At 30.7% G+C, this 14,485-nt stretch overlaps 2 protein-coding genes across 4 annotated transcripts; one reads left to right on the top strand and one right to left on the bottom strand.

Moving 5' to 3' along the window:
* Positions 1 to 1,570: 1,570 nt before the first annotated feature.
* LOC124532812 (eukaryotic translation initiation factor 4H-like) lies at positions 1,571 to 8,969 on the bottom strand. Of its 3 annotated transcripts, none has more exons than XM_047107890.1 (6): positions 8,808 to 8,969; positions 8,381 to 8,504; positions 7,121 to 7,302; positions 5,933 to 6,135; positions 2,975 to 3,184; positions 1,571 to 2,439 (listed from the first exon to the last, which is right to left on the bottom strand). In XM_047107890.1, exons 1-6 carry the CDS (start codon positions 8,855 to 8,857, stop codon positions 2,294 to 2,296), a joined length of 915 nt encoding a protein of 304 aa, XP_046963846.1. In that variant the 5' UTR covers positions 8,858 to 8,969; the 3' UTR covers positions 1,571 to 2,293. The 3 variants fall into 3 exon arrangements, with proteins under 3 accessions (XP_046963846.1, XP_046963847.1, XP_046963848.1); XM_047107891.1 differs by having other exon boundaries at positions 6,005 to 6,135; XM_047107892.1 differs by having other exon boundaries at positions 2,975 to 3,175; positions 6,005 to 6,135.
* Positions 8,970 to 9,412: 443 nt separating this feature from the next.
* LOC124532785 (myb-binding protein 1A-like protein) lies at positions 9,413 to 13,858 on the top strand. The gene is made up of 6 exons (XM_047107858.1): positions 9,413 to 9,661; positions 9,898 to 10,083; positions 10,312 to 10,494; positions 10,670 to 10,876; positions 11,049 to 11,796; positions 11,878 to 13,858. Exons 1-6 carry the CDS (start codon positions 9,518 to 9,520, stop codon positions 13,806 to 13,808), a joined length of 3,399 nt encoding a protein of 1,132 aa, XP_046963814.1. The 5' UTR covers positions 9,413 to 9,517; the 3' UTR covers positions 13,809 to 13,858.
* The last annotated feature ends 627 nt before the right edge of the window (positions 13,859 to 14,485 follow it).

The raw sequence follows: 14,485 nt of genomic DNA, 5'->3' as shown, positions 1-14,485 counted from the left end.
TTATTAGAATATCATTGGTGTCAGCTATTCAAAAGGAAAGTTATGTAAACTTAATGATGCTGAGTTTCGAAAGACTCGAGATTCGTAAGCCACGTAAAATGATAGCGATTTTTTGATTATTAAGCATGACATTTGTTTTGACCGTTAGAAATTTATTTCAATTAGAGAAAATGGAAATGAAGTTAAAGTGGATATGAGTAGTTAAGTGTAATTGTATTGTATTATAAAGTAGGGCTTGTTTATCTTGATTCCTACTTCGATTAGATTGGGCTATAGGTATTAAATTTATTTATACTCAATTCATAATATAGGGGGAATTCCCGAGAGTTAAATAGGGAATGTATGAAAATAATGTGTGATTGTGTGATAATAGTGTTGCCATTTAAATAGCATAAAGAATAATTCAAATTCATGAAATTTAAAGACACTTTATAGAAATGTATTGGAGTATATAAAATCATTATATCGAAAATAAAATAAACCAAATTACGGTGTATTCTAGTGTTATTAAAGATCAAGCGAAAATATAATGTAAGGATAATGTACAGATGTGAAGTGACTTTACTCCAGATGCAAGGATTTAACTTATATACGATTTTTACCACTTGCCTTACATATAATTTCGATAGGTCTTGCTTTCATTTAAAAAAAAAACAGCGCTCGACAATATCTAGACGTTTTTATTTCTAAATTTGTTACCATTTAACTCACTCACGTTCTGCCCACACTTTCCGTTTGCTGAAATGTGTACTGTTCAGCTCAAATCTTACCTTACTCTGACGCGTTTGGGCATACTCAACTCAACAGTCAACTCATGTCGGCTAATCGTATTTATAAATATTATGATGGGCTACATAAGCCGGGAGACTATAAAATCTTATATTATATGGTAGAAGTAGTCTACAAGGTCCTACAAGGTCACATACATAAATCTGCCGCATTATAGTAAGAGTCCAAATCTCTGACACCCCTAGTGTAGGCATGTCGGTTTTGTCTTGACGAGTTGCCAAAATTAAAACCACAGTTCAGTTTTATGCTTCCAATCCAGAAGATTATTAACACAGATTGCAACACTATAAGACGTTACTAAATCCTGACTTAATGAGCGAATTATATGTATACATAAGACAACCAGTTTTTCACAAAAATGGCTTTATTTAAAACATTTGTATATTATATTTGTTTTATTATTCAATACTTGTACCTCTACTAACATGTGATCTTGAAATATATTTTATGTCAGTTTAACCTGTTTTTACTTGCAATACATTCAAATTTTACTCTAGTAACATAACTGAAATCACTATTGAACACAGAATATAAATTAATTGATATATCTTATAAAAATATAGTATACCAAATTAACTCAGTCCTTACTTTGTATTTGAAGAAAATATGATTATATTTATATACTTTTTCTAAGTAACAAACACTCGATTTTATGTTTTGAAAGTTTTTTTTTTATAATTAAATACTTTAATGTATAATAATAAACACTAAATAAATTAATGGATTTAGAAAAGGATTTCGGAATCGGAAAGGTTAATTGGAACTTTAGATAAATTCCTGGTTACAAAGAATTCACTTTTTATTAATTTTTCTATGTTCAGTTACAATTTTGCGATTTTTTTTTTATCTGCCACGTAATTTATGACATTACACAATATCTAATAAAGTAGAAATCCATTAACGTGGAAGTTTAATTTATTAATGACACCATAATTACATCACTTAAATTATGTTTCATTATTACTCATTCAATGATTAATTTTCAAGACTTAACAAATTAAACAATAATAAAAAGACAATCCATTACAACAGAGAATTATTTAAAATCTCATATTGCCAAACTGTAAAAAAATAATTATATGTTTGCATCACCCAAGTGACAACATTACAAAACAAAAGAAACGATTTACTTAAAAGAGTTGAATTTTGAAATATATTATGCAAGCTAAGTTTATCATACACACAAGCCCGGACAATACGTGAAGTCATCAACGAAAACTAGCAATTTTAATACGACGCGTAGATCGAGTGAGTGCAGGCGCCCAAAAACGAGCGATGCCGCGCGATACAAGCGATACTCAATAAAGCTAATAAAATAGATATACGATAGAAATGATTTACAACCTCACAACCTAACAAAATCTTTCTGGTTCATTTACAATAACTCTGCACTTTTGTCGTGGGGAGGGTAAATACATAGTGTACTGTGGCGGGCGTCTGGACGATACATATACACACAGGAGGGGGTGCGGAGGGGAGGGGGGGGGGGCGAGGGAGGGGGCGTTTACTCGCCCGCCAGTTCCTTGAGCCGCTCCTCTCGCGGCCGCGCGCCCCCGAATATTGACGAGGCCTGGCTGGTCGAAGCTAATGAGTTAACGGGCTCTTTAACCGTTCGCGGCTCCAGTTTCAGCTTTGGTCTCCCAGACGTATCTGGAGAATAAAACCACAAATCTTATTTTACTAATGAAACATGCGAAACATCAAACGTACATACCATAGCCACGGTACAAAATATATACTTTGTGCATCGGCAAAATTCGTAAAACCGATCACATCCGAATTGAGTACGCTATCTCAAATTATCAATATTTATTTCTCACGCGAATATGATCTTTGCACAAACGTAATAACTTGTAATATCATATGACCTAATATATTCGTCAATTTGACGCGTCGATTTACATGCACTTGCTTTCTCTGACGCGTGAATCTATAGCGACGAATAGCGTCGAATGACGCGATAGGGAGCTATTTCTATTGGTTGTGTAAGTCGACAGTAATCGGTTTTATTTTCATTCCATTTCATTTTCCGATGCTACATCTAATTTGTGTCTTACTATACCTCAAAGTACATCTCAACATGTCAATCAGATGATGATTGGCGAATTTGAATTCTATGGCTTACAGATTAAGACTATTTTTTCAACAAAGCCTGTGCCAATAAACAAGCACGCGCGCCACTGACCCGGTCTGGCGGCGGGCATGTCGTCGAAGTTCCGGCGCGGCGGGGGCGCGCGCGCGGGCGGCGCGGGCCCGGCGCGGCCCATGCGGCTCCACTCGCCGCTGCGCGACTCCTCGGACGCGCCCCGCGCCGCGCGGTCGCCGCTCCACCGCTCGCCGCGGTCGTTCCACCGCTCGCCGCTCGAGCCCCCGCCTCGCTCACGTTCTGCCGCATCTCGAATATTGTTATTATTAATTACAAAACTTACATTGTTATACCTACTTCATTTTATAAACTCAAATATCTTTATGCAATATAGAAGCATTACACTTTCTTATTGATGGTCAATTGAAACACTACCACCGGTTCGGAAAGAAAATACCCTGACCTGAGAAGAACCGGCGAAAGAAACTCAGCGGGTTTTTTTTTTGTTTGTCTTATGTATTATATAAATAAACAATTTAATATGAGATGAAATAGCCAGGAGGCGATCGTATCATTCCCAGAGCCAATAAGCATTTTAAAAGCCTTAATAATTATAAATTTCACTGGTTACAATAGATTTACACGATGATACCGTTAAGTAAATAGCTTTTCAACGTTCAATTAAGAGAAATCTAAAAATAGAAAACCCTATGAAAATAGAGTTAGCAAAAAATACTGCTAGCTATTTTATATCACAACAAAACATATTAGACACATTTCATTTAAAAACCCATAATTTGGAAGGAATTGAAAATAATTCATCATAATTATTTTTTTCCAGATACGGGAATATCACGGCATGAAGCTGTCTACACATCAGTATAACTTAAATCAAGGTAATCTTTTAACAGGAGCCACGAAAAACCCGTTAAAAACCTTGACTGACATGACTTCTGTATTGTCTTATAACTACTTTTTATTAGTAACATATTAACATAAACTAAAACAATCAGGTTATTAGCAAACACACATCAACAAGCAAGAACATATTTAGAATTTAAAGAAATTATACAAAGTTAAGTTAGCAAGCATAATTTAAAGTTATTCAAATATACAATCATGCATTCAACACAAGACACAAGAGGACCGACCACAAAACAATGTGAGGTAGCTTCATACGACGATGAATATATATTGAATAATAGTATCAGAATTATTTATTAACCAAATATATATTTATATGGGAACTGCTTCGCACGGGTGCAATACTGATAATAAAATAACACAGAATTTGTTTATTGAAACTTAAAATTATCATTGTTTCTTTCCTATATTATCCATGTATTATATACAAAAACCTTCTTCAAGAATCACTATCTATTAAAAAAAAATCAGCATACATAAGAACAGACAGACAGCGGTAAGTGAGTTTGTTTTATAATATGTAATGATTTTATATAGCAAATGTATATCTAGTTATAGTTGACAATACATTTTAAATGTTGACCATTGCCAATATATTCAATTATTCCAATTTTGTTAGAACTAACAGTATCTGTTTTTATTAGAGCGAAACGTATAAAACCACACTTATTTACTTTTGTACATATGACGTGTATATATGCTAATTTCTTTGCTATTCGAACATTTTTATTCAAGACTATCGATTACGTAGTTTACGCGTCAGGAGACGATTATGACATCGGGTGAAGGTCATCGCAGCTACAAACGAACAAATATTGAGAATGATCCATTTAGATATAAAAAAAAAATAATAATAATGATTCAATATTAATTTCCTTAAAAAAAAAGTTTACTTATAATATATATACAGACAAGATTATATATTCTAAGCAAGTTTATAATTGAATGAAAAAAAAACACCGCGTGGAATTAGTATTCGTTGTTTTTTATGTTTAATTTTGAATAATTATCTGTATTGTTATAATTATAACTACGGAATTTCTTTCCGGTTTTTATGAACACTCAGTACTCCGTTGATGATTTTAAGTTTTATGGATATTAAAGATTCAGTAAAGGATTAAATAAAGTATAATTATCAAATTTGATTATATCGAAAACAAGCTTTTACTGAAATATATTATTGGTAAATATACTAGATACGATTTTTTTTCGCCATTTTTAACCTTGACTTTTTCGCGTTATTGCTCTGAATAAAAGATCTTTTCCTTGTTTATTTTTTTAGGTACTTGCTGGTATCAAGAATAATGTGCGTGCTACATTTATTTGTGTCAGAAAAATTTCACTTAAATGACACATATATGCATCAATGTTGCAACGAAATTCAAAAACATGTGTGTTGTGTTAAAAATATTGCTTATGAAAAATTATTATAGTAAATTTTCAAAAGATTCTACAACAATTATATATCTATCGTATCTATGTAAATAGGTAATAAATAATTTTAATATATATTCAAACATAAGAAGTGAAATGAATCGAGCATGCAAGATTAGTATAGTGAGTACAGTGGTGAGGATTAAAATATTAATTATTATATGGAATGCGACAGATGAAAGAAAAGACGAGACTTGTTTATTTACTTGATGATACCTACTACACTGACCAGTTGAAGAAGCCAGCAATTGGGCTGGAGGTACAATCCCGCCAGTCACTTTACAGGATTCAATATTTTATCTTGTGTAGAAATAACAAGTGTACTTTGTTAATCTGGTTCTTACACAATAGATATTTGTATGGCTTGTTCAAAGATTAAATACTATATTAATTTTGAAAAAAATCAATAACATGATTAACATGTTAAATAATGGATATGATTGTGCCAATAAAGTATCCCATAACAGTATCGGTGAAAAAATATTTTTAAATCAAATAAAAGATGTAATAAAAACATCCAGTTTCATAATTCTATATATAAGATGCTGTAACTAAGAATACTGAACGAAAAAAAATATTACATATACTAGATTCGATAAGACACCTACTTATTAAAAAAAAAATGGTTTCCACTTTTATAAACACTAAAAAATAAAATACTAGAACAAGTCCCAATCTTTTCCGTGTTAGCAATGTTACCATGTGTGAACCCGCCACCACCCTGGGTCCTCGGCGCACGGCGCTCGGGGGCGTCGAAGTGCTCGTACGTACCGCGCCCCTCCCGCCGGAAGCCACCGCCACCGCCACCGCCAGAACCGCCGCCGCCACCCCCGCGCCCTTCGCGCCCTTCACGCGGCCCGTCGCGTCCCCCATCTCGTCGGCCACGGTCAAACCCGCCCCCTCTGCGTGAAAAAAAAAAAAATCTTTTAAAATATCCATCAAGATTAAATAACCAGGCAAATTTCGACAAAAATCTGAACCCTGATTAAGAGATTTAACACAAATTACACATTACATTTAAACAACCTCTCAATATACCATATCGTAAATATAGTATGTTGTATGTATTAAGGGAACTGTAATATAAATGCTGTACAATATTACTGCACTTTGATATGACAAAATATAAACAATTCCGGAAATCCTTGATGGTATGCTAATATTTGATACATTTGCAATCATCACATTTAGAGGTCATTAACAGTACTTATAAAATTATGCACTAAATATTATAACCAAAGATTAATTTGAGAATAGAAAATATGTATAAGACCTTTTCAACTCTGATAAATTCATCATTATAATAACTAATACTTTGGTAACATGTTACAAAGTTTTGACAATATTTCATTTTACAATTGAATCAAAGACAAGATAATCCTCTTTTAAGATGAATTAAGACATTGTGTATGGTTTTTTCGTGTTAAGAGTGTGACAATACATTACAAACACTATACACAATGCTAATGCATGTTATTTAAATATATTGGTCAGCAGAAGGAACAATATTGTTACATACACAATTACAGCTCAATGCTTCCTTGCTTTTATTTGAAGATGAAATTGTCATAAAAGTAAATAATTCATATAGAAGCATATAATTTATATTTAACACCCGTAAACTTCACTTTTAACTATCATATTTGTCAAACACTGCTAATGTTATATTTCATGTAATTTAAAAGTGCATTGATACAGTGTTTTTTTATAATTGAGCCTAAAATAGTTAACCATATATGATATTAAATAGAATGATAAATATTAAGTGGTTGGTTTTATATAATATTTCATTTTAAAGATGTTCATAATGTTTGTAGTGTTATAATTAAATCACTTGTTTTCTGTTAAAACAAAATATCAAAAACATATTCAAATGTTAATTCTTACCTATCACTTCTTTTGTCTTCAGCAACATCAATTTTGACAAATTTACCATCTACGTTGAGAGATCCGTTCATTTCGATTGCCTTGACCAAATCTTCTAAATATTCAAATTCCACATAGCAGAAGCCTTTGAATTTGTCCGTTTCTTTATCCATAACCAGCCGTACATTTTTAATTGCCAGGTCCTGACAAAAAAAAATTAACAATTTACACTACATAATAAATTTCATAATTGAGGTATACAACAAACGACTTTTTCGAAGGAAACAGAAAGTACTGTTTCCTTCTGTACAAAACACATAGACAAAAGTTTAAATTTATAAACTACTGACTTATTGCAATAGGGTTTGAAAATTTAAAATGTTCTAATTAGGATTCAGCTGTTAAGTATTCTTACTAACAATAAGACAAATTTATAATGACCAGATATTTTAAGCCGCTAAGATGTTATATATTTTTAACATTTCTCTTAAAGTTAAGTAATGCTGATGTTATAAAATTACTATTTTTAGATATGAATCTCACTGATTCAAGGCTGGCCTTGAACTATTTGTCACAAGATATACTTTTAAAGTGTCTTGTTCTAGCACTAATATAAGTATATTTTAGCATTCACAAGACGTATTGTACAAATAAGACATTTTAACTACAACAATAAATTGGTTTAGGTAATTAAGTATTCTGTTTATGAGAAATTTTGGGATATTTTACCATTTTCACTTATAATATTCATATTAGAGTTTTCATAGGGTTTTTTTGATTAAAAATTAAGAGCATAATGATAAATACTTAGGGTTAAAGTTTGTAACTATATAAGTACTTTAATGATTATAGACATACTTACAACTTAGTTTTGGATTTTTTTAATATACTTTTAGATGCAATTAAGAACATATTAAAGCATTAAAATAGAAGTGCTTCTTAGAATGTACAACTAGTAGAAAAACTAAATACCAAAAGATATATAGGATTCATTTATCCGTCTGGCAACTGTGATCATATTAAAGTTGTAAATAAGTTTTTGCACATAATTTTTAAAGATTTACAGTGTTATAAGACTAATTATATGATTAATAATCTAGAGTGACATAATCACTGTTCAAGGCATTAATATGAATGCAAACATGATAACACCTTTAATAAGCTTGCAAAAAGTGTTTTGGGTAAAAATATTAATAGTGAAATTTGGAAACTATTATGATTTAGTAAGAATACGTAACAAAGTCGCGATATAATTAATTATTATTTGAGTAGAATACTTACAGGAAAGATTCTGTTCATGTCGCCTTGGATGATACCCGAGGGTAAATTTCCGACATAAGCTTTATAGGGAGGCTCTGTCGGGAGCTGGCGGCCTCCCACTGTTCTCCTACCGCCTCCATAGTCCCTGCACACAGTCATGATAACCATGGAATATTATAACCTACAAATACACATTTCACTCACTTTTTATATTAATGATTTGCTCGATAGCCACAAAAAGTCGTAGAAACTTTGACAAATTAATTTAGAAGCGCACGCTTTGTTAAAATACCACTTTCATTCAATGTTATCGCACTGTCAGAAAATCGAAAATTTCAGGAAATATCGCGGAACTATTTTTGTGAATAATATAATATATGAACATAATGATCATTAGTACTTCTGGATAGTAAATTTAACAAGTAATATTGTATTTTATCAATCATACCTTAGATTACCATCGTCAAAACCACTGCGACCTGCCATGTTTAGAAACATGGAATACTAAATGCGCGCGCATCAGGTTCTAGAAGCGGTCTCCGTACTATGTTGTATTATACGATTTTTTGTGAAATTGTTTATAAATTTTTGCTCGTAATATTAAAATGAAATAACTTTATTAATTCTTCAAAATTAGCTCAATAATATATTTAATAAATATAAAATTTTTACTTAAATTATTTAAAAAAAACATGTACAAATTTCAATGAATATTTACATTCAAAATAAAATTATTAGTTACCAATTGGGTATTATTTGTTTTTGAATATGTGTGATCATTATTTGGGTGTATGTTATTTAATAATTTATAAACACATGTTTAATCTGTACTGCACTACTTGATAGAAAATACAGACTCATATTTTTTTAATTTACATATTATCATAACATCGATTATTATTATGAAACATAAGATATTTTAACTTTCTTTCAAAGTTATTTTACTTTGATACATTAAATTTTACTGTCAATGTATTTAAACGAGTGAACATCAATTAAATTGGACATCCCTACAACATTGTACTGCTGTCATATGTCAATTTGACAATGACAACTATCAAACGATAACTGCGTCTTGTGTCTCGTGTTGATAGAACTTGTACCCATGTGGGTTTCGAGTAATTTTATGAATAAGTTTATATCAAAATTTAAAATAAAATGAAGGACGAAAGTGTTGTTGAAAAAACTCAAAAAGAGATAACTGCGTCTTTATTAGATGCATTTGATTTACTTAAATCTACAAAAGATGACGTTAAAGTTTTAGGCGGCATAAAAATAATTACGCGACTTGCTGAAAATAAGGTTAGAGTTAATTTTAACTATTAAATAACCACGTTTTTACTTGTAGTAATACAGTTAAGTTAATTATAAGTATTATCTGGTCAGTTATTTATTAAATAGAGTCACTGCTATATATATATAATGTTTAATTCATTTACTTTATCACTAATATGCGTATGTTATAATAAATACCATTAATATTATTATGTTTAAAGAGATACGTAAAATAAGAATAAATAATTAAAATTTATTTTCAGAATGAAAAAGATATACAGTATGTTTTGAAACGTTTAGTAAGAAGTATGGGTGCAAATATCATTGATATGCGATTGGGTTATTGTGCTACGCTTGTTAGCTTGATACAAAAATTTGAGGAGATAAATGTACAACAATTACTGGACTTAGTGAAGAAAGAACTACATGCGAATGGCTCATCAAAAAGTGTATGTAACCATTAATAATATTGCAAGTAGTAAATTATTATATAGAGAAAAATTACACAAACAATTTTGTCCTAAATAACTAATAAATTTCAAACAGCTCCAATATTTCTTTAATTTGTATACATAATATTGTGTTTGTAATATTACTGTAGTGGAGAATAAATTAATTAAAAAGTCTAAATATTGCCAATAACTTTTTCGTTATTTGAAATAAGGGATATATTGCAGGAAGTTGGAGATGTTGCCCTGGGCCAGATATTAGTATGTGGAGCTTTGTTTAGATCTGGTTTGATGTTGAGAAGTACACCAGAAGAACAAAAAGAAATATTACAACTGCTTCAAGTAGCTGGTAATAAAAAATCATACCTTTCGACTACGGCATCTATCATCTTACTAGAATTCATTGATAAGGTTTGTATATTTATTAGCTTATTCCTATCACTTCTCGTAAACAATACAACAAGTAACAACCTGTAAAAGTCTAACTTCAAGGCTTCATCTAAAGTTTAAATTAAAAAAAGGTACACAAATATTAACAAAGATTTACTAATTTTATTTTCATGATTTAATATTTATAACTTTTCAGCTTGATGAAGAACAATTTTCATCAATTATATGGCCAAACATCAAACAGGATTACAAAAAAGATATCAAGGAGCACACTTTGGACTCTTTATATTTTCTTCTAGTAATAAGTAGGAAGTTTCCTGAAAAAGTTAAACTCAGGAAGTTGATTGGGGTGCCTGAAATATTACACGAGGACAATATTTCTGATATTTGTGAAAAGATAATGGTATGTTTTTCGTTGTACAAAATTGCTTTTTATGATGCTTCATATTTATACCCCCATATAAATGGTGGTGTGGATAACACCAATTTTTTTGTACCAAAATATTATTAGTATTAGCTATTCATCATAAATATTTTTTCTTTCTTCAATTTTTAATTATTTCCACATTTTACAGACTGGAGTTGATTTAAACTCAATAAACCATCCTATTTACAAAGAGATTGCAACACAAATATCCAAATCACCACATTTGTTGTCATTCTGGAATAAAATTGATAGTCATCTTGTAAAACATAATAGAAACCGCGAGCTGGTATCATTAAATATACTCAATATTATTTTACTCAACATTCAAGACAATGTGGCCGTAATACCTGACTTGATAACAGACAATTTTTTCAAATTATTTATGGATTGGTTTAAAGGCTTGCAAACAGCAAGCAAAATAAGAAACAAGAGGGATAATGAGGATGATCATAAAATAATGATTAAGAAAGAGAAAGAAGTGCTGACATCCCTTTCCAAAGCATTAAAGCTGCCAGGTGTTGATAGTAGCTTAAGAGTTGCAACATTAAAGAAACTTTTATTCGGTCCTGGTGAAATAAATTTCACTGAAATCACAGGTTCAACTGTAGTGAAATCGACGATAGCTGATTTGGACATAGATGGCTTAAAGAAATTGGCTGGATCATTAAAAAAAGTCCTCATGAATACTTCCAAAAAATTTATTAAAGAAAATGTTGAAAGGAACTGGTATAACAATGAAAGGGTTAAAGCTGCTGAAATAATATCTTTTATTGTGAGCCATGATGCAATGAAGCAAGATACTGCTTTTAAAATAAATCATATGCAACTGTTGATGTGCTTTGGATTTTTCAAAATTAGCGGTGATCAGAATATTGCTGTCAGTAATGAATTAGCAGGTATAATTTTATTAATTATTAAATATACTTAGAATGTACAACTCTTTAGTAGAAATACTAATTCAAACACTTTTATTTCAGGTTCAATAAAGACATGCTTCTACAGATGTTTCACATCTCGTTTTTCGAATGTTGATGATTTAGTTTTAGTTTTATCATCACTTACCACATTCACCTCGAATATTATGAACAAAGAACAAGTTCGTGAAAAACTCGAAAAACAGTTTTCAAAAGAAAATATAGAGTGTTGGGAAATGCTTACTGGCATATGTAAGAAAATTGAGAAAAATGATGCCAAATCAAAAATCGACAAAGTTTTTCTAATATTACTGTATCAACTTGGATTGTTTTTATTTTCTGAACCATCACATGTAAATATCGCAAGAAGCTCAATAACAGAGTTAAAAAGTTGTTATGAACACTACAAAAAAGGAAAGAAGAAAAAAGCAGGCAAAAATAAAGAGACCATAGAAGACGACGAACCAGAGTGGATGGAGGTGTTAATTGAAGTTCTCTTATCTATATTGTCAATTGAATCTAGTGTTCTCCGATCTGTTGTGCAATGTGTCTTTAGACTTCTTTGGGAAGATTTAACACCTACTTCAATGAACCAAATTGTTTCGGTTTTGGACCCCGAAAGTGACGCTAACCCACTTCGACATGATAGTGAATCAGAAGATGAAGAAGGTGATGATGAAAATTCAGACGAATCAGACAAAGAGAGTGATGACGAGAATAAAGATACCAATGAAACTGACATGAGTGATGGTAGTGATATAGAAGAAGAAGATGAAGAGATGAAAATACCCGATCAGTTGCGTCTAGCAGTTCAAAAAGCATTAGGAACAGCAGCTGCTCCAGACACAGACGCCGAAAGCATAGATGCAGATATGATAAGTGAAGGAGAAGGAAAGAAACTGGACGAGGCTTTAGCCGAAGCATTTAAACAATTCCATCAAGGTAAAAATATTAAAACCAAGAAAGACCGCAAAAACAAAAAGGCATTATCTGATTTTAGAATCAGAGTGTTAGATCTTATAGATATTTATCTAGAAAAAGATCCTGCTATGGATATTTGTCTTGGCATGATTGCGCCACTTTCAAGGTGCCTTGAATTTTGTATGCAGGATAATCAATTTAAAGAATTAGAAAACAGGGTTAGAAAAACTATCAAGAATTTTCCGAAAATTAAAAAGTTTTCTACTGCACATGACATTTCAGTTGAAATATTAGGTGACTTTTTGAAATCTATTATTGAAAAGGGGGACAGGTCTCATTTCATGTATCAAGCACTTGGTGATATAATAACTTACTTTTCGATATTCATTATTCACTGTTCTCAAAAAATTCCTGTTAAAGCTTCGAAATCATCTAAAAAACAAAATGGAAAATCACCAATTATTGAAATATTCGAAGAAGCGGTAGAAAATTACTTCCAAAACCGTAATTGTCTGCTGCCCATCATTTTCTTCCATAATGTTTTACAAACAGAATGGGATGGTAAATATAATTTATTGCCGATTATCATTAAAAATGTATTTAACGCGAACGTGCGACAATTTCGTCGCAATGAAGGCTTAAATCTGGTCATTGGTTTTTACCAGGCATTAAATAGATTGAAACCAACATCAGAGCAAATACTAACTCAAATTAATAAAATAGAAAAATCTTTTGACAGCACTTTTACCGAAACAATAAAATCAGAAAACAAACTAGAAGTTACATCTAACTTTGTAGCAACATTAAAAAAATTGATCAACATAATGCGAATGTTTCACGAAAATTGTAAAATTCCATCAAATTTAAATTTCAAAACATTGTTAGATGATTTGGGATCACTAAAGGGGATTGTTAAAAATACAAATAAAAACGAAACAACTAAAAAACAAAATGGAGTTAAAAAAACGAAAAAAAACAAGAAGAATAAGAGAAAGAGGGAACAAAGTAATGGTGACCATCATCAATCAGAACCAGAGGCAAAGAAAGCGAAAGATTCTTCAGATATAGAATAATTCTAAAATAATTAAACTTATACTATATCGTAATAAAACTTAATTTTATATATATGATTTTTATTCTCAAAATCACTACGATTTAATAACTATTACTTAAAAACAATTTAAAAAAACTGTAATCATAGACAACATTTTGCGCAAACATTTTCTTTATAAAACTTTGCACCACAACTAACAGTAACTATATTTTTTGTTTTCTAAATAAACACTTTAGTTTTATATATAAATTAATCATTTTTATCTTAAAAGAAAAGAATGATTACAGCAATTATAGAAATGTAGTTATTCTTATGATATACATTATCTCGAGCTAAAATACTACTTGATCTACGACATTGTGACCTATTATAAATTATTATTTTATATCCAGCCCAGTATTTCTACTAGTTTTTTGTTAAGCATAATTATTGCAACAGTTATAAATTCAGTATAAACAGTTATAATTTCATTTGGGATAGCAAAAATCTTATAATAATTTTATTACAGAGTTTATCAATCGAAGTTATTTTCGCAGTCATCCAATAATGATCATAAATTCATAATATACTACCAAATAAATTTTTCAGTGGCTTTAGATAGATCACAATGATATATTTTTTAACTTAAATAATTAAAATTAAATGTATATCTACTGAATTGTGCAATAATTAGTACTTTAGTTAATAGAACTTAAA

Source organism: Vanessa cardui, chromosome 10, assembly GCF_905220365.1.
Source record: "Vanessa cardui chromosome 10, ilVanCard2.1, whole genome shotgun sequence".
NCBI classification, from domain to species: domain Eukaryota; kingdom Metazoa; phylum Arthropoda; class Insecta; order Lepidoptera; family Nymphalidae; genus Vanessa; species Vanessa cardui.
Note: the sequence above shows the minus strand (reverse complement) of the source record. Positions and strands in the feature narration are given on the sequence as shown.

Coding starts and splice junctions, on each gene's coding strand:
- LOC124532812 (XM_047107890.1), bottom strand. CDS start 8,857: ATGTTTCTAAACATGGCAGGTCGCAGTGGTTTTGACGATGGTAATCTA. Junction 8,505..8,807: donor TTTGACGATGGTAATCTAAG/GTATGATTGATA, acceptor GACTGTGTGCAG/GGACTATGGAGGCGGTAGGA. Junction 3,185..5,932: donor TGGTGGCGGGTTCACACATG/GTAACATTGCTA, acceptor ACAATATTCGAG/ATGCGGCAGAACGTGAGCGA.
- LOC124532785 (XM_047107858.1), top strand. CDS start 9,518: ATGAAGGACGAAAGTGTTGTTGAAAAAACTCAAAAAGAGATAACTGCG. Junction 10,495..10,669: donor TACTAGAATTCATTGATAAG/GTTTGTATATTT, acceptor ATAACTTTTCAG/CTTGATGAAGAACAATTTTC. Junction 11,797..11,877: donor TGTCAGTAATGAATTAGCAG/GTATAATTTTAT, acceptor CTTTTATTTCAG/GTTCAATAAAGACATGCTTC.